The sequence below is a fragment of the Cajanus cajan genome, chromosome 3, assembly GCF_000230855.2.
Source record: "Cajanus cajan strain Asha chromosome 3, NIPB_CcT2T_4, whole genome shotgun sequence".
In the NCBI taxonomy this organism is placed as follows: domain Eukaryota; kingdom Viridiplantae; phylum Streptophyta; class Magnoliopsida; order Fabales; family Fabaceae; genus Cajanus; species Cajanus cajan.
In genome coordinates this window covers 79638441-79666359 of record NC_138519.1, presented here as the reverse complement: position 1 = coordinate 79666359, position 27919 = coordinate 79638441, and the positions used below count along the sequence as shown (strand labels likewise).

The window sequence follows — 27919 nt, the reverse complement described above, 5'->3', positions numbered from 1 at the left end:
ACGGTGAGGTTGGTAGTGTATACTCTCGGTATACAAGTAAAAAATCTCTGGTGGATTTTGTATCGGCCGTGAAGTTTTTGGACTTTCCTGAAGATGAGGAGCCTTCTGCCATCTTCTTTCAACCATGCCGAGGCGACGGGGTGTCAAATCCGGATTTTGTTTATTTGAGTCAGGGGACTTCTAAATACCCATTTTTCTATGTGTATGATTATATGTTCCGGGATTTGAAGATATCTCTCCCCTTTGACAACTACTTCATGGGTATACTTCGGCTGTTGAATGTGGCGCCGAGTCAACTTCACCCGAACACCTGGGCCGCTATGCAAGGGTTCAGGCATTTGTGTCTGGGTCTCGGTCTTTCTCCTACTCCACATCTATTTTTGCATTTCTATACTTCTCGGCCGACGAGGAAGGCCAAGTGGCTGTCTTTGATTCGCCACAGTGATTGTCTACTACAACCTTTCACCACCTCCTACAAAAAATTTAAAGTGAGATTTATGAAGGTGATGATTCGGCCGGAACCAGGGAACAAGTATTTCTTTGACGCTGAGGGAAATCCGCTATTTCCCTTCTACTGGACCCGGAAGCCGCGCAAGTATGACACGGTTTCCAAGTCACGCATGTCCCCAGAGGAGAGAGGAAGTCTTGATTTTTTAAACAAGTTGCCTCGGCCCTTACCATGCCGTCCTCTTGTCCGATTGTTTGATTCGGCCGATGTGGTCGAAGAATTAATTGGTATGGTATTTTTCCTACTTGTTTGAATTCAAGTGTTCTCATTGATTTTGACTAATGATGTGCAGGTATAATGGCGGCTCATGATGATTTGGATATCCGCAACTTGCTTCGGAACCAACTTGCATCGAATACCGCGAATAGGCCTGCGCCCGCCGCACGCGTGAATCAACCAGCTGGTCAAGGTAGCGGGGTCGGACCCACGTCTCGGCCGAAGAAGACCACCCGGCCCCAACCTGAAAAGAGAAGGCCTGACTCTAGGGCCGAGGAGGAGAGTCGCCGGGCAAAACAACGCCGAGTGGCCAGCCCCCCTGTTCCCGAAAGCTTGTCGGCACCAAGTTTCTTGGCTGGCAATGTTAACGCTCAGGATTTTCTGAGTCAAGACCTGACCTCCGAGGTAGGCCAGGGGCTGCTGAGCCGAATGAGTTCGGCGCAGAAATGGAGCTACTTTTGTGAGTTCCAAGTGCGCGCTGTGGCCATGGCACAGAGTATTGTCATGCAGCCGAACGGTGAGGCTGACGAGTTGCGCAAACAGTTAGCCGAGCAGGAGAAGTCTCTTCAAGAGACACTGGCTGCTTTGACCGACGCCCAGACGGTTAGTAGCAAGTACCAGGCCGAGGTGGATCGCCGAGGAAGAACCGCTGATGACTTGGCCCTAAAGGTACAGCGTCTCGAACTTGCTCTGAAGGGCGAGACTGACAAGGTGACAGCTCTGAGCAAGGAGTTGGATGCTGAAAAGGCTGCCTTTGGTGCCTATCAGGAAAAGGCGCGCGCCAAGGTTCTCAGTCAGCATCAGGCCGGTTTTGCTCAAGCTGCTCGGCAGGCTTGCTACTTCGGCGACTTTCCTCCTGACTTCCACCTGGACATGACAAAAGATTTTTTCCAAGGGAAGTTGGTGGATATGACCTCCATTCCACCTGATCGGGAAGCCGACGAGGAGGCTCCGGCTCGGCCAGCTGGGCCGAACGAGGAGGAGACTCTGAACGAGGAGGTTGCGCCTGAGGATGGTCCAGTTCAGGGGGAGGCAGAAGTAGTGTCTTAAATGTTTTTTTTTTTTTGTATTATGGGGCCGATAGCGCCTATTGATAATGTACCCTTCTCTTTTAATGAAATTTCTCCGTTCTTTATGTTATAACTGGCGTGAACTTTTGTGGTGATTAACAACTTAATTTGCGTGAGCCGTCTCCTTGGCCGAGAGACATCTCGGGAGGGAAGGCTTGAATAATTTAATTAAAGCCACATCCTTGGCCGAGAGATATCTCGGGAGGGAAGACTTGAATAATTAAATTAAAGCCACATCCTTGGCCGAGAGATATCGCGGGAGGGAAGACTTGAATAATTAAAGTCACATCCTTGGCCGAGAGACATCTCGGGAGGGAAGAGTTGAATAATTTAATTAAAGCCACATCCTTGGCCGAGAGGTATCTCGGGAGGGAAGACTTGAATAATTAAAGTCACATCCTTGGCCGAGAGACATCTCGGGAGGGAAGACGAATAATTAAAGTCACATCCTTGGCCGAGAGACATCTCGGGAGGGAAGACTTGAATAATTTAATTAAAGCCACATCCTTGGCCGAGAGATATCTCGGGAGGGAAGACTAATAATTAAAGTCACATCCTTGGCCGAGAGACATCTCGGGAGGGAAGACTTGAATAATTTAATTAAAGCCACATCCTTGGCCGAGAGATATCTCGGGAGGGAAGACTTGAATAATCTAATTGAAGCATGAGTGATTGAATCGTGTTGTTATTGATAAATGGATGCCTCGTTAAAAACCTTGCCGGCCAAAACCTCTTTTCACTATTTTTTAAGAGGGAAAAAGACTGGTCAAGGAAAAGAGTGCACCGCGATACAATTACATAGTTCGAGTATTACAAATTCGAATTTAACTGTAGTATGTCTTTAGGTGGGTAGAATTCCAGGTTCTTGGAATAACCTTGCCGGACAGCTCTTCTAGCTTGTACGCCCCATTGTGGAGTGCATGTCGTATCCGGAATGGTCCATCCCAATTGGCAGAGAGCTTTCCTTCAGAAGAGTTACGCCTGGCTGCCCCCGTTGCTCGCCACACAAGGTCGCCCTCGTGAAAAGTTCTCGGCTTTAGATTGGAATTAAAGCGCCGAGTCATTCGCTGTTTGCATGCCTCGGCCACCACCTGTGCCTTGTCCCGCACTTCCTCGAGGACATCGAGTTCGGCTCGGAGTGCGTCGTCGTTAGATTCCTCCTGAAAGCTTTGTCGCCGGAAAGATGGTTCTCCAACCTCAACCGGGATCATCGCATCAGTGCCGTATGTGAGGCGGAAGGGTGTTTCTCTATTAGTGGATTGTGGTGTACACCGGTACGCCCAGAGAACCTCTGGCAATTCATCGGCCCACACTCCTTTTACCGAGCCGAGTCTTCTTTTTAATTCGGTCAGGATAACCTTGTTAGCTGCTTCGGCTTGGCCGTTTGACTGAGGGTGCTCCACAGATGTGAATCTATGCCGAATGCCAAGGTTTTCGAGGAATGAGTTGAACTTTTTGTCTGTAAATTGTAAGCCGTTATCCGAGATGATGGCATATGGGATGCCAAAACGGGTGATGATGTTCTTCCATACAAACTTTTGGACGTTAGCAGCGGAGATGCAGGCGAGCGGCTCGGCCTCAATCCACTTTGTGAAGTAATCTACTGCCACGAGGAGGAACTTAACCTATCCCTTTGCCACGGGGAACGGGCCAAGTACGTCAATGCCCCATAAGGCAAACGGCCATGGAGAGCTGATGTTGTGCAGCTCGGCGGCGGAGGCATGGATGAGGTTTCCATGTCGCTGACATTGTATGCAACGTTTGACGAACTCAGCGCAATCCCCCTTCAGAGTTGGCCAATAATAACCAGCTCGTGACACTTTTGCAGCTAGGGTACGGCCTCCGGAATGAGACCCACATATACCTTCATGAACTTCCGGCATCACATAATCCGCCTGCGAGTTATCAATGCATTTAAGCAACGGAGTGGAGAATCCTCGCCTGTAGAGGTCGTTAGCCACTATGGAGTACCGAGCGGCCTGTGTGCGAAGCTTTTTTGCCTCCTTCGGATCGGTGGGCAACTCTTGTCGGAGGATGTAGTTCCGAATAGGAGTCATCCAGTTCGGTGTGTCAGTATCGGCCGCCATGCATTCAATCGCCACACTTGGGGCAGGGACTTCCAGGTGAATGGTTGTTCACAGCTGTCCTGGTTTTCGACTACTAGCAAGCCGAGCCAACTGATCGGCTCGTTCGTTGGTGCTCCTGGGAACGTGTCGGATTTGTACGTCAGTGAAATCCTCTTTGAGCTTCTGGAAGAGGTGGTAGTACTGCAACAAATTAGCATCCTTAATTTGAAAATTGTCGTTGACTTGTTCGGCCACGATCTTTGAATCGGTACAGCATACGACCTTTGTCACACCCATCTCAGCTGCTAGTCTCATACCGGCCAGCAGTGCTTCGTACTCGGCTTGGTTATTAGATGCCCGAAAACCGAATCGGAGTGACTGTTCGACCGTGATGCCCGATGGGCTGGCTAGAATTATTCCCGCCCTGCTTCCCTGTGCACAGGATGAGCCGTCGACATGCATTGTCCACGGCTCGTCGTGAAAACTACCTGCTGGGGTAAGCTCATTGACGAAGTCGGCCAAATGCTGTGATTTGATGGGTCCTCTCGGCTCGAACGATATGTCAAACTCTGAGAGTTCGACCGACCAGGCCATCATCCTGCCAGCGACTTCCGGTTTACGAAGAACTTTCGCAATCGGACAGTCGGTTCGGACAACCACTCTATGACTCTGGAAGTATTGCCTGAGCCTGCGAGCCGTGTAGACGAGCGCTAGAGCTACCTTTTCGATTAACTGGTAACGCTTCTCGGCTTCTTGCAGTGTTCGACTGGTGAAGTATATCGGCCTTTGATCCCTCTGTTCTTGTATTAAGACAGCGCTGACCGAATGCCCTGACACGGCAAGGTAAATGACCATGTCGGAGCCGGCAGTAGGTTTGGACAGTATGGGAGGTGAACTAAGACGATGCTTAAACTGTTGGAACGCTTCTTCACATTCATGAGTCCATGTAAACTGCTTTGCTTTCTTCAGCAGGGCGAGGATAGGTTGAGATATGTCGGCAAGCCGGGGAAGAAACCGTGAAAGCGAAGTCAGCCGCCCTGCCAACTTTTGTACATCTTTGAGAGTGGTGGGACTCTTCATCTCCAGTATGGCTTGGCACTTGTCTGGGTTTGCCTCGATGCCCCGGCTGGACAACATGAATCCCAAGAATTTTCCACCCGATACGCCGAACACACATTTTTCGGGGTTCAGCCTCATTTGGTGTTGTCTGAGTGCTTGGAATACCTCGGCCAGGTGGCGTACATGGGCAGAAACTTCATCAGATTTGACGACCATGTCATCAACATAAACTTCGAGGCACTGACCAATCTGACTATGGAAAATTTTATTCATCAGGCGCTGGTATGTGGCACCGGCGTTCTTCAGACCGAACGACATTACACGGTAGCAAAAGTTGGCTGTCTCGGTGATGAATGCTGTTTTGTCTTCATCGTGAGGGTGCATGCGAATTTGGTTATACCCCGAATACGCGTCTAAGAAGGATAGGAACCGGTGGCCAGACGCCCCATCTACGAGACGATCAATATTGGGCAACGGGTAGGCGTCTTTCGGGCAAGCTTTATTCAAGTTCGTGTAATCGGTACACATACGCCATTTCCCGTTCGGCTTTCGGACCATGACCACATTAGCCAGCCACGTCGTGTAGTGGATCTCCCGTATAAACTGTGCTTCTAATAATTTGGCTACCTCAGCATCGATTGCCGCCTTCTTCTCTTCTTCGGTCTTCCGACGCCGCTGGGCGATCGACCTTGCCTCCCTACTAATTGAGAGCTTATGGCACAAAAACTCTGGATCGATACCCGGCATATCGGAGGGGTGCCATGCAAATAGATCTCGATTATCAAGTATTATCTGTCCGATGGCTGCTTTCTCTTGTTCCGTCAGAACAGTTCCCAAATAAGTCAGTTGGGTATCAAGGGTTCCAACTTGGAGTGGTTGCCTCTCTTCAATAGGCTCAACCCTTTCGTCGTGCCCGATTCGGGGGTCGAGGTCTATGGAGGACTGTTGGGTTACCGAGTGGACTTTCTGTGGCTCTTTGATCGTTTCGTCTTGCGCTTTCGGTAGCCGCAAGCTGGCAAAGTAGCATTCGCGTGCAGTTTTTTGATCGGCGTGCACCGTGATAACCCGTCCTGACTGTGCCGGAAACTTCATAGCTAAATGAGGAGTAGACACGATTGCTCCGAGCCGATTCAAGGATGGCCGACCGAGCAGAATGTTATAGGAGGTGCTTGCATGAACGACCACGTATTTAACCGAGATGTCTCGGTATTCCGCCCCTTCGAACCCAAATCGTGTTGATAACTTCATATATCCTTTTGTTTTTACTCGTTCACCAGAGAATCCCACCAAAGGTTCATCGTAAGGGACCAGTTCGGACTCTGGAATTCCCAACTGCTTGAACGTATTCCAATATAGTATGTCCGCTGAACTTCCTTGATCAACCAATGTCTTACGGAAGATGCAATTGTGAATTTCAACGCTGATCACCATCGGATCGTCCTGATCTGGGTCGATTCCCTTGAAGTCGGCCTCGGTGAAGGTAATGGTTGGCAAACGGCAACGGTTTGTTTCCACGGCATGCACGTGTCGGACAGCTCGCAGGTGTCTTCGTTGTGCCGACGAAGATGAGCCCTCGCCAGCAAATCCGCCAGCAATGGTGTTAATAACTCGCCGTGGCTGTGTTGCTTGTTGTTCTTCATGCCTATCCCGTGACCGACTGCGCTCTCTATACGAGCGCGTTTCTGCTCTGCGGTGTTCGGAATGGTCACGCCTCTGTGATTGTTCGCCGTGTCGGGGCCGGTCGGGACGGTTCACAAAACCTTGCAACTGTCCTTGCTTGATCAAATCTTCAATTTTGTCTTTCAAGGCTGAACATTCGTCAGTTGAATGCCCACGATTGCGGTGAAATCTGCAGGATTTGGTTGTGTCGGCTCGGGGAGGGGTCGATGCTCTCTTCGGGATAGTCAGTACTTCTGAAGCCAATGCTTGTTCTAGTACTGCTGACCGGCTGGTGTTCAGTGGTGTGTACTGTGTATACTTCGGACCACGGGGTGGCCGCTCGCGGGGTACGAGTTCTTTTGGACGACCGCAAAAATTGTTTTCTATTGGCTTTTCTGTCTTGCTCACCACTTCTGCCCTGGCCTGGTTGCGAAACTCGGCTAGTTCTTCCATCTGCATATACTTGTCGGCCCTGCGCCGAAGGTCATCCATGTTTGCCGGTGGCTTTTTACAAATACTGTTGGCGAAGGGACCTGGCTTCAACGCGGTGGTTAGATGGTGTAAGGCGACGGCTGGGTTGAGGTCCCTGATCTCTAATGCCGCTTTGTTGAATCGGCTCATGAACGCCCGGAGAGACTCCTTTTTCTCCTGGCGGATGCTAACTAGTGATAGAGAAGTCAACTGGTGTGGTCGGCTTGTAGCGAACTGGATGGTAAACTGAGAGGCTAAGGTGCCGAATGAGTCGATCGAATTGGCCGGGAGCCGAGTGAACCAGCTCAACGCTCGTCCTTTTAGCGACGTCGGGAAAATTCGGCACAGGGCGGCGTCATCGGTTGTGCTTAATGTGACCTGAGTCAAGAACACGTCAACATGTTCATCTGGATCGGTGGTTCCGTCGTACTTGTCGAGAGACAAGGACTTCCAATTGTCAAGGAGGGTGGACTGCATGATATTGGGTGTAAAGGGATGTCGGTGTGATCCTGCCGGCATGGGTTGTATTGGTCGGCTGGCCGAGGCGTGGGCGGCAGGGGCAACAGAAGTATAAGGGACCGAGGTGTGCTGGCCATGCGAATGGAACGACCCTTGAGTGTGGGTTGTCTCGGAGGGCTTCCATGTAGGATCGTGGTATTGGTTCTTGAGGGCGGCATTTTCCGCCCGTAGCGCAGCCATTTCGGCCGCATCTCTCTCCCGCTGTTGCTTCATAGCGGCCATCTCCTCCTTCATCTGTCGCATCATACTGTTCAAGTTTGTCTCTTCCGTCGTCTCGGCTCCTGACTGATGCTCGTCCTCGGACTGGTGTTCTTCAACGTTATTCTTTCTCGTCTTCACCATTCTTTCAATAATAATCTCGGAATAGCTCTCGGTTCGGCCCCACGGTGGGCGCCAAAATGTACCTGTCTAAGGGCACACTCCTTTTCTTCTGGGTGAAAGGGGACCGAATAAGAGCTCCAACGATATCTCCAAGGGATGGGGGAGGTACCTGCAAAGGGTACTCCGACGCTCAAGTCAGTATATGCACGAATATCTAGGGTAAAAATGAACAGTGACATACCTTGTTACGTGTGACCTATTTATAGCATCTGACATGGGCCTGAGCGTGATGGGCCCTCTCTGATATTTACCAAATTAGGTAATACGGTACTAATTAGTCGTTAGGCTTTAATCATGTACTTACCTTTCTTGATTGTGATTACTGTAATGACTTGCTTAACCCTTCGGCAAGAGGCCGAGCCGGCTAATCAATACTAGTCGGAACGGCAAATGACCGAACCGTCTAGTCCGTATACGGCAGCCTGTATACTTCCAGAATGTTCTATGTCGGAACGGTACCTGACCGAGCCGACTCGATATTGCATTAACCAGACTGATGTCGGTTCTCGGCCTCATGCCGAGCCGACGTTGATGGTGATGCTTGTACGTGGCTATGCATGGGTGTCTGACGAAATGGCACGTGTTGGCCCACGTGACCGATACGGTCTCTCCGGTACAATATGTATTTCAAAATATACTAAAATATGAACACTTTGATTATCTTCAAGTTGTTGTTTAATTTTAACAAAATTTGACATATATGATCTAAGAGATATGAACTTTCAATCTAACGGTTGAATTTTCAAAATTCACATTTAATATAAAGTTATTAAGCAGTGTAACACTTAGTAAAAGTTATATTGGTGTCAATTGAACCCTCCTCTCTCTCTCTATATATATATATTATCACTTCAGTATTTTATTTTTCAAAGTTATGAACTTTATGATTATCAGTTTATAGCAAATTTATTTGACTGATAAATAAAAACAAAATTTAACTAAAAAAACCTGAAAATTAAACAGGAAGGAAGGAAATAATAGTTATAATTAACTTTTTTTTTTTTTTTTACACTTTTACTAGTTATAATTATAAATAATAAATTAATTTTTCTATAAACAACAATCAATCATTTTTAAAGTTATTTAAGGATAAATTTATTTTATGAAGTTAATTTATTGTTAGCTTTATTTTTAACGATTCACTTATTCCCTATATAACAAGTGTCTAATAATTGAGTAAAAAATATTTTTGAAATAAAATTTAAATTTATAGTAAAATTAATTAGAAATATATAATTTAATTATTTTTATTAGTTTCGATAGTTTGTGCTATTTACTTATAATTAAAATCGAGAGTAATATTAAAATTGACATATAAATAATTATATATTTTAAAAATATTTATATTACCCTTTATTTAATTGAAATTATATTTTTAATGTCTCTTGTATTCTTTATGTCACATTTTAATGAAGGATAATTTAAGAATATAATTTTTTTATGGAATTAGAAAAATTAAATATATAAACAATCATTGGTTTAATGGTGTAAATAAAAACTCTGGGTTTTGTTTTTTTTGGTAAAGAATGAAAACTAAAAACAGCAAACAACTCAAGACATAGAGTCTTTCCCTAACTGTAACAGGACAAACTCTGGAGGACTCCTCCAAAATACATTGGAACCTATGTTCCGTACACTCCAATTAGTCAGCGTATGTGCTACTGAATTTATCTCTCGAGGTATATGACTCACGTAAACAACCCAGTCCCTAGCTAGCAAGCGCTTAATTCGACGAATCACATCATAGTAATTATGCAGGTAATCCCTATCCATGGATCGCTCTTGAAACAGCATAGCAGCTCCTAGACAATCACATTCGCATTTCACCTTCCGAAACCCACCTTCCCAACAACACGTTAAACCATCCCCCAAAGCCAATAACTCGGCACGTAACTCGGCACGTTAAACTCTGGGTTTAATAGTGCGAGTTAGAATAGTAAAAAAAATAAATTAGTAAATTTCTTCTTAAAAATCGATGCGCAGTATTAATTAGTATTATATTAGTCAGCTTTTCTATCTTGTTTTATAATACTCGTATGTCCTATCTTGAAACATGTGATGCTCACACTTTGATTAGACAGAAATTAGGTATTAATCACGTTAACACTTTCAATTTTCAAATGTCGACCACAAATAGAAAGGACACAGAATTAATTAAATAAACCATGGGAAAAACGGACCAAATCACTCGTAAGTAACCTTCTTAGCAATTCAGTGTTTTAATTACCGAAGTATTTATTTAATGAGTTAATCATTTATATATTCTTAATGTAAATTTTTTTTATATTAATAATTAATTATCTTTTTTTAATAATATTATATTATTATAAATATATATATATTTTTAATAATAATATGATATAATTAAAAAATATAATTAATTATTAGTATAAAAAAAATTTATACTTTTGATTAAATTTTATTTAATTGGGCAGGGACACAGTTTTGTACTTTCGTTTCCGCGGCCCAGTGGCCCACAGAGAGGGGCAAAAAATCTTATCCATAACAGCATATGATTCGCATGGTGTGCAAACGTGGCAAGCGGGCGCACCGGGTCTCCATACACCGCCACCGCATGGAACCACTGCTCGACACGTTTGGTTTGTTTGCAGGTGAAGGCAACCCATGATAAATAGGATCGTGTTAGCGTATCAATGCCGCGTGACTCTTGAATCGATCCTCTGCTTCGACTTATAAGAAATTAACACTTCGCTGAGTTTGCTCTTTCATTTGGCATTTGGCAATGACGTCTTCGGTGCTTGAGGGTGGACGCGACGAGGTCAAACGCGAGCCCTCCGATTTGGTCGCGGAAGCCATTAATCTGACGGCCACGAATCTTTCGCTTCCCGCTGAAACGTTTCTCAGAGCGGCGATTTCGCTCAAGGACAAGGCATGTGATGCAGAATTTTGCATTTCATTTTCATTATTTTTTTTTATTTATAAAAAAATAAGTAGTGAAATTACGACAGGTGGTGGAGGAGACTTGGAATCGGCGAGATCAAGTGGTTGATCCGACGGTGTACACGGGACTCTTGGGCACCGCCTTCACTTGCTTCCGCTCGTACCAGATTACCGGTTGCCGGAACGACTTGCTATTGTGCACTGAGATTATTGACACGTGTGTAACGGCTGCACGTGACTCCCTTAGGTATTTTCCTCTATTTTTAGTTTTATTATTTCGAAAAAAGAGAGAGAAGAGACATGTCTCTCTATTTTAAAAATAATAAAGTAAAATTAAAAGAGATATACTGTAATAAAATAATAATAATACAATAATTAGTTACCGTGAAGTGTATAAGAGAAGAAAAAAATATTTAAAAATTATTAATATTTTTTAAATCCATTGATTATCAAAATCTAAAGATTTTCAATGTTGTATTTGACATCAAACTTAAAAATCTTCCCTTTGAATCTAATGATTAATTTTTAATATTATTTTTTATTATTTAAAAATTTAAGAAATAATTTCTTTTATTATATTTTATAAAATAAATTATATATATCATCTTCATATTGAATAGTTTTTTAAAGTGACCGCATAATTATGTTTTATCTAATTATCCTTAATTTTTCAATTTATTTTATTATATTTTGTTCAACACTTGATTTTAGTAATTTAGCTTTATGTGTTTTGGGCGAATAATGGTTAGTGCAGTTTACTTTTAAACAAATATTATTGGTGGCGTGATTTAGAATCAGAGTACAAAGTTAATAAAATAAAGTATGATTAATCCGACATGATAGTTGAAAATGTAAAATAATCGGAGGAATTGTCGGATAGTAAAATTTCTTTTAGACATGACTATAATGGTTCATTTGATATTTGGATTGGAGCTTCAGAGTTTGAGAGATTACAATGCCAAGAGTGGCGTTAGTTTGAGGCAAACTTGATGGATTCCGATTGTGTTACGGTGATTCGAATGGGTCGCGCTGTTGGTGTCAGTCCAGTTTGGTAAAAAGTAAAACAGCTGGCTAGTCATTTCAGGGTGACACATTGCCACACATGAAATTCTAGCCGCATCTTTTAATACTCAAGTTTAGATATTTTGGACTGAAATTTTTCACTTCAATTCAAGTGAGAGCATTCATTCACTAATAAGTTTTGTTCCCAATGTTACCAAATTCCGACCTTGAATAAGTTCTCATGTTCAAGTTTATTTTTTTTTAGTTTAAACACGATTTAAAAAATAAAAAAAAAAGACCTTACAAAAAAGAATGAAATTGATAAAAAAATTTATATTAATAACATAATTATAACTCATATAAAACAAAATTTATAGACATTTTATAATCTTTTAATATATATATATATATATTTTGAAATAGATAGATATTTTATATTAATAATATGATTATAATTCTTTATAACTGTTTTTTAATTTTATTAAATAAATAATGGGTTTAATAAATTTTGTGTTATTTGATGTCTCGTATAAAATTTATTTAGTAAAATAATATAAATGTATTAAGAATGTTATTAGCATTTCGAACATGAATTGGATATTTTCATACAAAATATTTGATCAAATCATTATTAAACTAATTCATTAAACCTTTAAATTGAAAAAAAAAAAACATAAATAACTTTGTATTGGTAACTCATGAATTCCTAGCATATACACGTTAACTCAATGATTTTTCTAGTAGTTTACGAGAATGGGAAAATGTGCCGTATTGTTTCTTGCATTTTGTTAGTTAGCGTTCCTTTTCATAGAGGTTTTTTTTTAATATTTTTAGACAAACTTAGGAACCATTCTTCGAGTCACAATTCACATGGGCATGGTCTTCTTATTGTTGACGTTTTGTTCTGTTACAGACACGTGACTTTTTTGTGCGGTAGAGGAGGCGTTTATGCGCTTGGTGCTGTCGTTGCCTATTACATGGAGGATCTTCCAAAGCGTGACCAGTTTTTGGGTCTATTCATTGAGGTAAGTAAAATCAAGAATATGAAAATACGTCCACAACATTTCATTTGTGCTCATGTGCAAGATATTTTGTCTTTTAATGGACCATTTTGCCTTACATATTTTGACTCTTATTCATCATCGGTTGACTATATATTGTCACATTCATAACAAGCAAGTAATTAGTTTTGCATTCTATAAAATTGAAGAATTTTCTTTTGCTCAGCAGTCTCTGGATTCCCACCGGAGCCTTACATATTATTTATTATTGAATTTATTTTTAGTGAAACAATTATAAACTTATTTGTTTAGTTTTCACTCTTTAATACCATTGAGATTTAAATTTCAAAACTTCTCGACGGAAAGAAAAAAAATTGGAAAATTTAAATTTAAATAAGAAAATGAAGTGAAAGTACATTTGAATTTTTATTTTTCCAGTTAACTTCTCTCTTCAATTAAATAAAAAAAATTGTATCATTATCTATATCTATATTTTTTACCCTATCTATTTTCTTCCCCCGAACATATGTTTGAAATCAAACGTTAATAGCAAAAAAAAAAAAAAACTCATTTCCCTTGTACCCGTTGCTTTTTTTCTTTTTTTTTTCTTTTCTATTTTGACGAATTTGTTTGTACACGTCATGGGACCTGCTTTTGTAGTCATCCGTGGTCCAATGCTCAAAAATGTTACAAGGCGAAAGAATAGCGCTTTCATATTTGTTGGAATCTTTAGATCAGGGACACGGATGTCCAAGTATGGCTATGCCCTACACCAGGATTTTTTCAAACTTGGTTTTCATCCTCAAAAATCTGAGCATTCACACTGTCTGGCATCCACTGATAGCAACATTCATTCATTATTATTTATCCATTAGAGTCGGCTTACCTGGGAATTTTTAATAATTTACACAATATTTTAAGTTCAAATTTCATTACCATTTATATATGATGGGATTAATGTGTAGGTGGGAAAAGAGAGAGCCCTCCCAGTTGGACCAGAGGAAGGTGGTTTTGGAATGTCATATGATCTTCTGTATGGGCGAGCTGGATTCTTATGGGGTGCATTATTCGTGAACAAACACTTGGGAGAAGATGCTGTGCCCAAAGAAATTCTGATGCCTATTATTGATGCTGTGTTGGCTGGTGGTAGAGCAGGAGCATCTGATATTAAAGACTGTCCATTGATGTATAGATGGCACGGAACTAGATACTTAGGTGCAGCAAATGGCCTTGCTGGTATTCTTCATGTGCTGCTTCATTTTCCACTTCCTAGTGAGGATGCTGAGGATGTCAAGGGAACATTGAAGTACCTCATGAGTAAGCGTTTCCCTCACAGTGGAAACTACCCCTCAAGTGAAGGGAATCCAAGGGATAAGTTGGTGCAGTGGGGTCATGGGGCAACTGGCATGGCCATCACTTTGTCCAAAGCAGCACAGGTAAATTACTTTCCAAAACAAATTATTCTAATATTCTTCATAAGGCATGTGTTGAAAAGGTTAAAAAAAAAAAAAAAAAAAGACAATTTTGGTTCATTACTTTTTTTTTGTGTGTGTGTGTGTGGGGTGTTATTCTCTTATTAAAATTAAAAATTTACTTTAATATATAGTACTTAATGATTGATGATAACCTGGTCAAGGTTTGACCTAGATATCCGGTGCTCAATGGTGAATTGGTGATCTTTGTCAAGTCCTCAAAGTGAAATCCTAAATTAAAGAAAAACTCTAACAACACTTTGTTTCTCAAAATTTACGTCCAAATATGAAAAATCTCGATTTATATATATATATATATATATATATATATATATATATATAATATTTCTAATAAATAAAAAATATTTTTGACAAATTCAAACGTTTCATTTTATATATATATATATATTAAGAATTTTAAGAAATTAATAATTATAATCAAATTATTCTAAAATTTCGAATGTTTACATATTTAAAAGAAACAAAAATAGTTTCAAAATCCTTTAACTTTTTAAGGATACTTTAGAATTTCTCTTAATACGAATTTTACGAAATTTGTGATTTGTAATAAACATCTTTTAATAATAAAGAAGTCGCTAGCATCAAGTTAAAATTGTATTACTAAGTTTTTTCTAACAAAAGTTTTATATTGTATTACTAATTTTTTTCTAACAAAAGTTTCATATAGTTTCTTTAGATGTTTCTTTTCAATTAGGTTCATGGAGTTTCTTTAGATATTTCTTTTCTAATTGAAATTAGAGTTTCAGTTTTGCAATCTATTTAATATTTTAAAGATTTGTATTAAGAGTCAATATAGATTACTTCAAATAAATCACGTTTTATTAAAAGTCAACATAAATAACTTCAAAGTAAAACTTTATTCTTCTAAAAACAAGGAAATTTTTTTTCCCGTAGAGAAATTTTTTAATGCACTTTGAGCCTATATTAAAAGTCAACATAAATTATCGAGTTGAAACTTTATTCTACTGAAAATTAAAAAAAAAAAAATTTATTAGAGAAATTTTAAAAAAGGTCGTCCATATTTACGGGATCTATATAAGTTTTGCATGTCCTGATGTTCTTGACTTTTCTGTTTAAATTAGATACATTGTAGAAGTGGTGCTTTAAGAATGAATGTGAATGGTTGACAATTAACAAAACTTGGGTATGTCTTCCTTTGCAGTTATTTCCTAATGACAGAGAACTACGAGATGCTGCAATAGAAGCAGGGGAAGTTGTGTGGAAGAGTGGATTGGTGAAGAAGGTGGGACTTGCTGATGGGGTATCTGGAAATGCCTATGCCTTCCTATCCCTCTATCGACTCACTAAAGAGAGTATATACGAAGAGAGAGCAAAATCATTCTCTTCCTTCTTGTATGACAATGCAAGATCTCTGGCTGCTGCAAATGGCTATTCACTTTTCCAAGGACTTGCTGGCACAGCATGCCTCTGGTTTGATCTGCTTGCACCCGAAAACTCAAGGTTTCCAGGCTATGAATTATAGATGCTTCGTTCCACTACAGATAGTACTGAATTATTGTGTAACATAACATGAACCTGGCGTGAATATAGCAAACTCACCATAGGGTTCCGCTGCTGTAAAGAATTTAGGTGATATTGCGTACCGATTGCCTTTTTCTGCAATCTAATATTTCATCAGATACAAAATTTACCTTGCACTTTTAATTAAATAAAAGTAATTAATTATACGTTAAAATAAAAATGAAGATCTTTTATATCTTTTATATAATATATTTAATAATTTTTATTTACATATTTATCTTTTATAATTTTTATCTTTACATATTATATTATTAAATATTACACCATTTAAGTAAATGATATATTTTTGGATCTTATTTTATATAATTAATAAACATTCAATTAATCAGGACAAATATTTTCTATCTTTTAAAATAAAAAAATTACATATTTTTATTTTAAAATAGTGACCATAATTGCTTGACTAAAATAGAAAAAATAAAAATTCTACTTCATCTTTTTTTTTTCTTCTCTAAATTGATAGAACTAAATTAGATTTAGATTATTAGAAATTAACTAGTTTGTAGAGTCGTGGTAAAAAATATTAATATATTAATTAATATATGCTTATTTTAAAATATATAAATTATTTTTTGTGTTATAATGAATAAATATAATTTAAAAATTAGTGGTTTGAAACAAATAATAATAATATGCTTTTGAAATGGATAAAATATATATATATAATTAATCAACCTGATAACTAACTAGATAAATTATTATGAAAGTAATTTCTTAAAAAAATGACATGACTCATTATGCCTTATATTACAAATAATAGGTTTCACTATTATTTTTAACCATGAATAAATATTATACAAATCCAATGGAGAATATCATTACAACAAAAAGATAGATTGTAATTGCATGAATCTAATGAAGCTCTTAAATTGCAATTTTTAAAGTAACATATTTTCAAATTATTACCATCACATTTGCCTTTTACCTTATACATGCCTTTCAATAAAAGCACTATTTGACTAAAAAAAATGAAGTCTCAACAATTTTTCTCTTGAATTTTCCTTGTTATTCTCAATAATAAAAGGTCTGAAACAAACACAACTCATTATGCATAGACAGCATAACAACAACCTTTAATCACAAAATTATTCAAAATCTGAATGTTTTTCATCTCTTTAATTACATTCCCAAAATATAATCTTAGTATGATCATGTTCATTTCATTACCCATAATCACTAATGTTAATACACACAAAATCAAATTGTAAAAGTATTTTGATAACCTCGAATATGATCTTAAATCACTCAATTCATAAAAATCCAATAGCATAACCAAAAAAATTACAACTTGAAATTCAACAAAAGCAAATCTCAAAAATCTTTAAAATGGTAATAATGAAATGCATTTTTTTACACAATGAAATGATTTATGTTGTCCTCTCCCGCACGTTTCACTGTTTGTTAGCTTCTTCATCTTCTACTACTTATGATCTCATCCATAAATAGGCAATCACATTCTATTAGCCTTTGGAGTTTAAGTAATGACGACTTGTAGTGGTTGAAGTCAATGACATCTCATATTTTCTCTTTTTATAATGTAAATTTGCACTCAAATAGTATATGATGAAATACATAGGAAAATCTAGAATAATACCGGTAGTTTTAGTAACAATGAAGAGGGGTTAAACGAAGGTAATTTTGGTTTGTTCATGGTAGGAAAATATATATAGTTTGATTGGAAATAGAAAAGGATGAACGAGCAAGAAGTTTAGGAGTTAAAGTTACAAAATGTGAATGAGTGCTTCATTGAAATATGGACAAATGCAAAATGTGTCTTCTCATTTTTTTTAGCTGAGTGCTCCATTGGAAACATTAACATATGCATAATGTGAGTGAATGTGAGTTAAATACATATCAAGAACATTAATAATTTTAATGGGTTTAAGTTAGATTATATTTCAAATTCAATTAATGACATGCAATTAATAAGATAATAAATTATTGAATGAGAAATGTGTTTCAATTTGAGCGAGAAAAAAAAGTTGCTGAACTTCTTCACTTTATACATACACACACAAATACATATACACACACACACACACACATATATATATATATATATATATATATATTGGTAATTATCTTGATTAAAATAAAAGTATTGAGAAAAACTATAATTTAACAAAGACTTATAATAACTTAAATGAATGAGTTTTGACTAGATGATAATCAACATTTGAGAGTGAATGAATTAATGGATACCTTTGTCTCAATATCAATAATGTAATGTTAGACCTCACGATTAAATGTTGATCATAATCAAACCATCTCAACAAAATTTAAATAAAAAAATATTAATAAGAAGATACTAATAAATTTAATTTAAAAAATAATCATGCTTCATCAATCAAGTCACAATTTGAAAGGTAAAAAAATATGATTCTCTCCAAAACCATGCAGAACAATTGCATTGAATTAAAAAGGTCTAACAATAAAACAAAATAAAATAAAACGCTTAATGCCTAAGAAGTTCTAAACTTAAAAGGGTCATCACAAGTTGACGAGGAGGAGGTAGTGTAACAATGTAGAAAATCAAATGTAGAAAATCAATAGAGGAAGGAGCAACAACAAAGTTGACTTGATGAGTTAGAAAGGAATCAACTCCAAGTCTTATTTACATAGAAGTAGTTGATTCTTTCATATAAATTGCAAAGAGTGAAAGAAACTATCCTTTAAGAAAATATGTACTTTTGGAAGAAGTAGCCTTCTCATGCAAATAGTTACCGCAAATTTTATTGTCAAATATTAAGTGTGTATGGATAATTTTTCTAACTAATAAGATATGTGAGATGAAGAATGATAGTATGGTTACATAACTATTTGTATTTATAATTAGAAAATCAACCCAGAATGATTTTAAAAGGAAGAGGAATGGATATTTAGTAAATTGCGTAGAATTAATTTTCGAAGGTAACAATTCATTTTAAATGGAGAGTATATACTTAATAGGAGTGCCTCAATTGTGTATATATGTGCAATAAATAGATAGGAGTCAAAAAGATAAATGACAGTAACTTAAAAGAAAAAGGCGAAAAAATATTATAAAAGAACTTCTTCATTTTACATATATCAAGATTGTTGAATGAAATATTCAATGTGTAATAATAGGAAAAAGAAAAGTACTAATTACTCTCACTCCTACCAAATTTTTTAGTATTAGCTACTCAATAATTTCAAATAATTATATATTAACCTGTCAAATTTGATTTCAGATAAAAATAAACTTGCGAGTCAAGAAGAATTATAGAAGTGTCCATTTGAATAAATATTTAATATTTTAAGTATGTTTGAATATAAATTTAAAAATATTTTAAAGAATTTTTTTACTAAGAATAAAAAACTTTTTAATAAAGAAGCTTTAGAAAAATACTTCTAATTTGTGTAAAAAAACTGATGTTATAATTTTTAACCATTAATAATTAATTAACACAAATAATTGGTATTAATTAGTGTAATATAGTTAACATATAACTATATTTTTTTAATCATGCTATTGATACAAAATAGTCACGAAAGTTAAATTTTGTCGGGGACTATGAATACATACATTATAGATATTTCCCTCCCAAGTATAATGTTAAAAAAAAAATATTCGTCTTTGTACGTTCGTGAAATTATTATTTTTTATTGTAAATTTTTTTATTTATTAATTTCACGGTTATTTAAGAAATGAAGAAAAAGAAATATAACTATATTTTCAGGCATACGTTGAATCCTCATATTTTGTATTATTCTTTTACTTTCCATTTTGACAAGAGGATATTCTTAAAAAAAGAAAAGAAAAAAAGACAAAAACAAAAGGGTAGTATTGAAAAGTAGAGGATGGGCCTATTGTGTTTGAAAGAGAAAGACCCACCGAAGCCCATTGTGTTTAACGCTAGTTGAATGAGGTAGCACTAAGCCACTAACACTAGCAGTGTAGTGGTGTGAAACTGCAAGTGCAAGTGCAAGGCGATGGGGAGAGGAAAAGGAGGGAAGAGTCGCACTCAAAGAAAGCATTTCCAGGAGAACAGGGAGAACGTGTGGAAGTCGAAACGTCCTAAATCAGATTCATATTCAGATCCTATTCCTATCAGCAACCCCTATGAAACTCAAAACCCCGCTTTCGATCACTATTACAAGGCAACCAGTGCTTCCTTCATCTCATCCTCCTTTAGTAACTTCTTCTCCTTCATTCGCTCATTTCTTTCATTTTTCTTTTTCAGGATCAGAGAATCGTGTCCTCAGAAGAATGGGATGCTTTCGTACAAGTTCTCAGAACTCCTTTGCCGGCAGCATTCAGAATCAATTCCACGTAATTATTTATTTGCTTCTATTCTATCGATTTCACTTCTTTTTTTTTAATCTGAAGTGCTATTGAATTTTGAACTTGTGTCAACCGCTCAATTGTCTAGTAACTAACTTGAACTAAATAAGAAGCTAGTTAACCAACTGTAACGGAATTTCAAAATACAAAATAATTGCACATGCGTAGTAATGATATTCAGATCCATTTGAATCCAATTTCTAATTTCACACTGTCAATAAGAAATTATGATGTAAAAGTCAACTAGCGTTTCATGCGTGACAATTTGTGATTGGATATGATGGTGTAAAATTTCTTTACACCGTAAGTGCACAAACTATTTTCTCAATTTACATTGGTGCATATTTCAATTTTCAGTTCTGTAATTATTTTTATTTGGCAATTCCAGTAGCCGGTTTTGTGTGGATATTCGGTCCCAACTGGAGAATGATTTTATGCATTCTCTTCAGGCCGAGGTAAGTCATCAACAGCAATTCCTTTTGGTGGTTGAAGTCTATCGATCTCTGCATTTTGGTCCTGAATTGTTGTTATATATAGGTTGCGGAAGGGGATAATACGGAGGCTATTGTACCTTTGCCATGGTATCCTGAGAATCTTGCTTGGCATTCGAATTTTTCCCGTAAGCAGCTCAGGAAGAATCAAACACTTGGGAGGTAAATAAGTTTTCATACATGAATGACGTGAACTGAACCAATTTAAGTTTGGTGTTAGATTAGATATGTAGATCTCAATTCTCAGTAACAATGCAACAACCAGCAGTTCATATTGATAAGTTATGTTTATTACTTGATGTTTGGTTGATTACCTAACTATGATGACGATGCTTATGATGACTCTTGTCAGATTGATTGGTCACATTTAATTATGTTTTCGGCTTTTCGCTTTATATCAGAATCCATGATTCTGTCAAACAATTAATTAATTAAAATTAATTATGCATGTAAGTTAGTTCTTATGACTAACACGTCAATTCCTGTTTCTTATTGTGTTAACTATGATTATGACTTGATGTTCTGTCAATTATTTTTCTATGAATCTATGATGTCCATATGCTGATGACTCTTGCAGGACTGGTTTGTCGCATTTAATTGTGATTCTTTCAATCTTGCCTTATATTAGAATGCATGATTCTGCCAAACACTTAACTATTTGAATTTAATTATGTGTACAAGTTATTTTTTATGACTAATATGTCAATTACTGCTTCTTATTGTGTTAATCTTTCAGGTTTCATGAATTCTTAAAGCTAGAAAATGAAATTGGAAATATTACAAGGCAGGAAGCTGTCAGCATGGTGGGCCAGTTTACGTGCTGTCTATCATTCTTCATGATCACACAAAGTGATTAGCATTTGTTTTAGAAATATCGATGGATTTATGCATGTAGTTTACTTTAGGAACTAACCTTTCAAGATTTAACTTGTGCTCACAAATGTTTGTTTGCTATGCAGGCACCTCCCCTGTTCTTGGATGTACATTCAAACCATTTTGTACTTGATAGTAAGCAACTTGTATTGCACTGAAGTACTTGTTATTTTTTCTAGCTCTTTTGCTGTTTTGCTTGTTTGCAATGCAAATTGCAGTGCTTCTAAGTATTTTCCTTCTTTGTTGCTTTTGTTCAGTGTGTGCAGCACCAGGTTCAAAAACATTCCAATTGCTTGAGATTTTACACCAAACAACTAAAGTTGGATCTCTGCCTGACGGAATGGTTTGTGTCTTTATATAATGTTATTATGTATTTTACTGGTGAACCTTATTTTATTTTCCATACTTAATAGTTTACTAAATATGACCTGTTCTCATCAAGCTTCATATGCAAACTATATCCGTTCCTCTTTCTTTGTTTGATAATTAGGTTATAGCAAATGATCTAGATATCCAAAGATGCAATCTTCTCATTCACCAAACTAAACGGATGTGCACAGCCAACCTAATTGTCACCAATCATGAAGCTCAACACTTCCCAGGATGTCTTTTAAATAGAAATTGTGATAAAATGGAGCCAAATCGGCAAGACCAGCTATTATTTGATCGTGTTCTGTGTGATGTCCCATGTAGTGGTGATGGCACCCTTCGTAAGGCACCTGATCTTTGGAGGAAATGGTAATTTTCATTCCTTACTTGGCCACATTCTTCTCATTTCTTCTTTTCTCTTCAACCACCATTTTCTTTTTATTTCTTAAGGGTGATTTTCTTGTATAAAGGAACACAGGTACAGGGAATGGGCTTCATAACCTACAAGTTCTAATTGCTATGCGAGGTATATTTTGATTATTTTCTACCTGTTTTTAGGATCTAGCTTTTTTTTGCTGGTTTTGATGTTTCGTGCTTAGATGTGATTGATGTAAGACAAAAAAGCTGGGTAAATCATAATCATGTTTTAGTCTATTGGGTAGGGATTAGGGAATTTGTATCATGCTGATAAATAGTTCATTTATGGGTAAAACAAACACTTATTTTCTCAATTGCTATCTCTATGGATATAATAAGGATACACTCGTGGGTGATTTAGCAGAGAAGTTGTATTGACTATTGAAGATGAAAAGCATTCTTGTTCATTTTACACAACCAAATCATTTTGTATTTTTTTGTAGCTTAAACAGACTGCCTCTCGTTGCCCTGGTTCATAATGTTTTAAAGATAATATTAGGATCAACTGCTATTTATTATCATAGCTGAATATACATGAATTAGGGTGCATGGGAGTTGAGATTTGGCTTGTGAGACGATTTTGACAAACTCAACCACTCTTTTGATGTTCTTAGGTGTATCTTTACTTAAAGTTGGTGGAAGAATGATTTATTCAACGTGCTCAATGAATCCTATTGAGAATGAAGCTGTTGTTGCAGAGGTAATGAACCTTGAAAGCTCTGTAATTATATTGGTGCCAACCATGCTATCTAGTCTGTCCAGTTGTGGGCTGTTTAATTAAAGTGCTATATTTTCGAAAGATCAAGTAAATAATTCGTACTTTTATATGTAAACTTGTTTCTTCCATTGATGCAGCCCCCTGCCCCATCTAAATAGTTTAGGAATATTAGGGATCAATTGGTTGGTTTCTTAGATATCTAATAGATAACATGTTTTTAACTTTTTCTTATTAAACATGGACCTTGATTTGAAGAAAGTATTTGATAGCAATGTGTAATTTAATTAATGAAAGCTGACTGGAGCTAGCTATCAATAGTTCACTTACACTCGCATCTATCTTCTAGTGGCACATGCCTCATTCCTATTTGTTATTTACTAATTGATGTCCATTCTTTTTTATTACTACAAAGATTTATGTGGTTGTGAATGTAGCTTGTGATTATGAAGGACAAATTCCACCTGAAATGTTTCCGGTTTATAATTAGTATATAACATAAGAATTTGCTTTTTGTTTATTCAACAGAGTTTTCTTTTTTATTGGAAAAATACTCGGAGATTTTCCGTATTTAGAACAAGGTTTATGTTCAATGCTTCAGTCTTGGTATCTAATCGAATTAACATTGCTTGCAGCCCTTTAGTGTTTTATACAGTGAGGGGTTGGGCTTAATTTATTTTCCCCTCACCAATTGTAGGTTTTGCGGAGATGTGCAGGGTCCATTGAACTTGTAGATGTCTCTAGTCAGCTTCCCCAACTTATTCGTCGCCCAGGTCTCAAGAGATGGAAGGTTTGTGTTTTCTGTGACTATTTAATTATTTATTGCCTTATGGATTGGAGTTTTGAAGATAAAACATGTAATGTCTGGAAATGGCTATATTGATTGGCTTAATCATGGCAAAGTCGAGCAAGACTCCTCTTTCTGTAGTTTAGGAGGCGATAATGCCTTCATTTTTTTTTATTATGAATTAAACTATTTCAATATTCTTATGTCATCTGGAAGGGTTTTGAAGGAAAGCTGTGTGAGTGGGGCTGTCTGAATTTCCTGTCTCCCCTCCCCACTTTTTGTCTGGTTATAATCAATGTTAGTATTATTGAATATGGTATACTTCTCATACTGCAGCTATGGGTAGAAAACAGTATATGGTTTGACTGTTATATCTCCTTACAGCTCGTCACAGGTTGGTTGAATTGTATGCTTCATCAGTGAAAGGTGTTTTGGACTGTTATTGTTCTGGTTGGCTTATTTTTTTAATCGTGGTTTGGTGGTTATTTCTTTATAATTGATTATTCTTATGTCCATCAAGTTATACCCATTTTTACATTCATGTTAAAACATTGAGTTTCAAACTTTCTGAATAGAAAAATGTTTACCCAACTTGAACATGCATTTCCAGCAGAAGATGTTAGATTATTGTGTAATTAATTCAAATGTGGTACTCTAAAAGGGTTTAAGGTTTAAGGTTGAGAGGCCTTTTGGATGATGACTAAAAGCAAAACCATGAGGATTTAGGTCCAAAGTGAACAATATCTTATCATTGTGGAGATGTGTGTGAAATAATCAGGTAAAAACAACAAAGATATAACCTTATTATTCTCTTGATAAATATATCCCCTCAAAGATAAATTCCATAACATAAACCCTATCAGTAATATTAGAGCTACTAGTTGGATTCGGTGACAACTAATAACCCATCCATACAAACAAATAACTAACAAAAATACAATACAAAGACAAATTCTGCTAGATCGGGAGGTTAAGTCTTTTGTTTGAGAGGAGGATTGTTGGGATATAAATAAAGTCCTACATCGTTAAAACAAGAAGAGAAATAAGAGTTTATAAAACACACATACTTCATTAGTTCTGAGGCCTTTTGAGTGATAATCTAAAGTAAAACTATGAGCGTAAAAATCCAAAGTGGACAATATATTGCCATTGTAAAGATGTGTGTGAAGACAAAAACAACAAAGATATAATCCTCTATTCTTGATAGATATATTCCCTCAAAGACAAATACCATAACATAATTCTAACATATGTGCAGGTATGTGACAAGGGTAAGTGGTTAGTCTCTTGCAAAGATGTTCCTAAGTCTCATAGAGGTGTAGTTCTTCCCAGCATGTTTCCAAATGGCGGAAGCTATCAGGATGTTGTTGATAGCCTTGGAGATGATATTATTACTGATGATGTTAATAGAAATTCTGAAGATGATGTTCAAGCCGCGGAGAATCCTGTGATGCATGAATTTATTGAGGAAGATTCTGATTTCCCACTAGAGCGGTGCATGAGGTTAGTGCCTCATGATCAGAATACTGGAGCCTTCTTTATTGCTGTATTACAGAAAATTTCTCCTTTGCCAGGTAATTTCTTATTTGATTTCAGTTGTTTTCCTCTCTCAATCCTGACAGAGATAGTCAGGGAATCCTAACCAATATTGGGAATAACTCCTCTCTGCTGTAGTCCTTTTTAACGTCTTACCTATTTTATGTGTATTCTGATGCGTGCCTTTGCTTTCCATATTAGGTTTTTGATTGTGTGTCCTTTTATGCAGCAATTCAGATAAAACCTAGAAAAGAAGTTGGTAAACCTGTTGACACAGCAAACCCGGGCAATGAGGATGTACAAGAATTGCAGATTAATCCATTGGAAAGTATACCTGAAGAAATATCGGAGGCTAATATAAATGACAATGAACCTAATGCAGCAGATTTGAAAGTTAGTTCTGTTGCATGGGAAGAAGTGGATTTCAAGGAAGCCCAAGATCCCTGCAAAGTAGAAAACATAACAAAGAATACTCCAGGCAAAAGAAAACTACAGTTTCAGGGCAAATGGAGAGGCATTGACCCTGTGTTCTTCTTCAAAGATGAAGTAATCATTAACAGCATAAAGGCATTTTATGGTATTGATGAGCAGTTTCCAGTCAGTGGTCACCTTGTAACAAGAAACAATGATACAAGCCACGTGAAAAGAATTTACTATATCTCCAAGGCAGTCAAGGATGTTCTGGAGATGAACTTCTCAGTGGGGCAGCAACTTAAAATAACTTCTGTTGGCCTGAAGATTTTTGTAAGTATATTTTCTTCTCGATTTAAAAGTTTTGTTACTATAATTTTTTTATTTGATTTATTTATAACATAAGGTCCTTATTTCAAATAAAATTAGACTCCTTTAAAGTGGGAACGTGTGTAAACTAAGAAAGTAATAATGTATTTTGTCCTTAATTCAAAATGGATTAAATTTAATATGCACTTTAATTCAAACAAAAGATAGATACGCCTTTACTTTCTCTTTTCAGAAGAGCAAAATCCTTTTAAATAATTCCAATGCAGCAGAGAGAATAATAACCTTTAAGGACAGATCAGGTTGAGACTTGTGTGGGTAAAGGTAGTGCATAAAAACACAGATATTGCAGTAGTAAGCATGACTTTGAGTACAGAGTTAATGGTTTCTATTTCTGGTTTTCTTGATTATGTTTGGAATACATGTTGAATTTTATGGGCTATGAATCACGGTAAACTACTGCACTACGTGATTTCGTTTAGCCGTGAGAATTGATATTCAATTATTGACATTGTAAAATAAAATCTAGATAGTTCAGAATTTTTTGAAAACCTAATAATTACTTTGCAATGAAATAAATAATTATTAATCAGCCCTTGCCTGTCAGTCAGAAATGAGTTCTTTGATTAGTTTTTGTTCATGTGAATAAGTGAAATATACTTCCCCCGATCATACAGGAAAGACAATCGTCATGTGAAGGCAGGTCTGCACCATGTGCTTTCCGGATCACTTCTGAAGGATTGCCCCTTATTCTCCCTCACATCTCCAAACAGATACTAAGTGCATCGGTTATAGACTTCAAGCATCTTCTGCAGTATAGAGCTGTAAAATTTGCAGATTTTGTGGATGCTGAGTTTGGTGAAAGGGCTACAAACCTAATGCCTGGTTGTTGTGTGGTAGTTTTGGGTGAAGGTATGCTCCACCATGATGCAATTGCAGAGAGTAAATGCCCATTAACTTGATTCTCTATCTGACCTTCTCCTCCTTTTTCTGAAGGGAACAGAGCTGCTACAGGCCCCCCCCAAGTGGATGAGTCAACAATAGCCATTGGATGCTGGAAGGGTAGAGGAAGTTTGACTGTGATGGTTGGTGCATTGGAATGCCAAGAACTGCTCGAAAGGCTTTTAATGCGACTAGACACTGTAACAGAAAAGGACTCCTCCATGCATGAGGACAAACCATCTGATGACAAGGGAGATGAAGCAAACGGTAAAAATGAAGATGAGGTGGAAGTTACTGGGTGTTAAAAGTGCATAATTTATCACTGATTATTTATTACTATGAGTAGTGAATCTAGGTTTTTTACTTTTTTATTCACATCTCCTATCCTTCTTACTTTTTAGTCATGGCTCCCACCTCCTAACTCCCATCCTACTTATAAGAACATTTATAGAATTTGAGGCTTTCGCATCACCCGTGAAAATTGCAAGTTTTTCTTGTGTACATTTTTTTGTGCGTCCTGTTCTTTTATAGCCAAGTTAGCAAGCTTTGTTCAAATTTGTACCAATATTCCATATTCCATAACGTTTAGGAAGTTTACCTGAAACCAGCATGACATTTTAAAGTATTAGAAAGTTGCTCCAGGTTGCATATAGGTTATCCGTGATATGGGCTGGACATTAACTAAACGCAGCCCAAGATTTTTAGTTATGGGCAGAGGTCTCAGTTTACTTCTATCTTTTAGGGATTCTATTTATACATCCTTTTTTTTTTTAATGTCTCCGCAACCCTCTGCACTTTTGTATTTTTTTCTTTACAAAATCTTTCTCAAAATTTAGTTTCTAAATATTTTTATACAA

At 37.0% G+C, this 27919-nt stretch overlaps 3 protein-coding genes and 1 long non-coding RNA gene across 5 annotated transcripts; 2 read left to right on the top strand and 2 right to left on the bottom strand.

Annotated features, from left to right (window-relative positions):
* Positions 1–3929: 3929 nt before the first annotated feature.
* On the bottom strand, positions 3930–7910 carry LOC145956482 (uncharacterized). Its single transcript, XM_083072088.1, has one exon. It carries the CDS (start codon positions 7908–7910, stop codon positions 3930–3932), a length of 3981 nt encoding a protein of 1326 aa, XP_082928214.1.
* Positions 7911–10521: 2611 nt separating this feature from the next.
* On the top strand, positions 10522–15993 carry GCL1 (GCR2-like 1). The gene is made up of 5 exons (XM_020356854.3): positions 10522–10839; positions 10919–11097; positions 12766–12877; positions 13819–14289; positions 15509–15993. Exons 1-5 carry the CDS (start codon positions 10693–10695, stop codon positions 15827–15829), a joined length of 1230 nt encoding a protein of 409 aa, XP_020212443.1. The 5' UTR covers positions 10522–10692; the 3' UTR covers positions 15830–15993.
* A 3749-nt stretch (positions 15994–19742) lies between these two features.
* LOC109798068 (uncharacterized) lies at positions 19743–27565 on the top strand. 2 transcript variants are annotated; one of them, XM_020358278.3, is made up of 15 exons: positions 19743–20010; positions 20094–20182; positions 20583–20649; positions 20732–20847; positions 21422–21488; positions 21645–21693; positions 21816–21901; positions 22049–22296; positions 22398–22453; positions 22959–23044; positions 23757–23849; positions 25105–25420; positions 25612–26126; positions 26798–27032; positions 27117–27565. In XM_020358278.3, exons 1-15 carry the CDS (start codon positions 19843–19845, stop codon positions 27365–27367), a joined length of 2442 nt encoding a protein of 813 aa, XP_020213867.1. In that variant the 5' UTR covers positions 19743–19842; the 3' UTR covers positions 27368–27565. The 2 variants fall into 2 exon arrangements, with proteins under 2 accessions (XP_020213867.1, XP_082927555.1); XM_083071429.1 differs by lacking the exons at positions 19743–20010; positions 20094–20182; positions 20583–20649; positions 20732–20847; positions 21422–21488 and adding an exon at positions 21513–21534.
* Positions 24890–25858, bottom strand: LOC114915139 (uncharacterized). The gene is made up of 2 exons (XR_003803045.2): positions 25717–25858; positions 24890–25626 (listed from the first exon to the last, which is right to left on the bottom strand). It is a non-coding gene; the product is annotated as an uncharacterized LOC114915139 (long non-coding RNA).
* Positions 27566–27919: the final 354 nt, after the last annotated feature.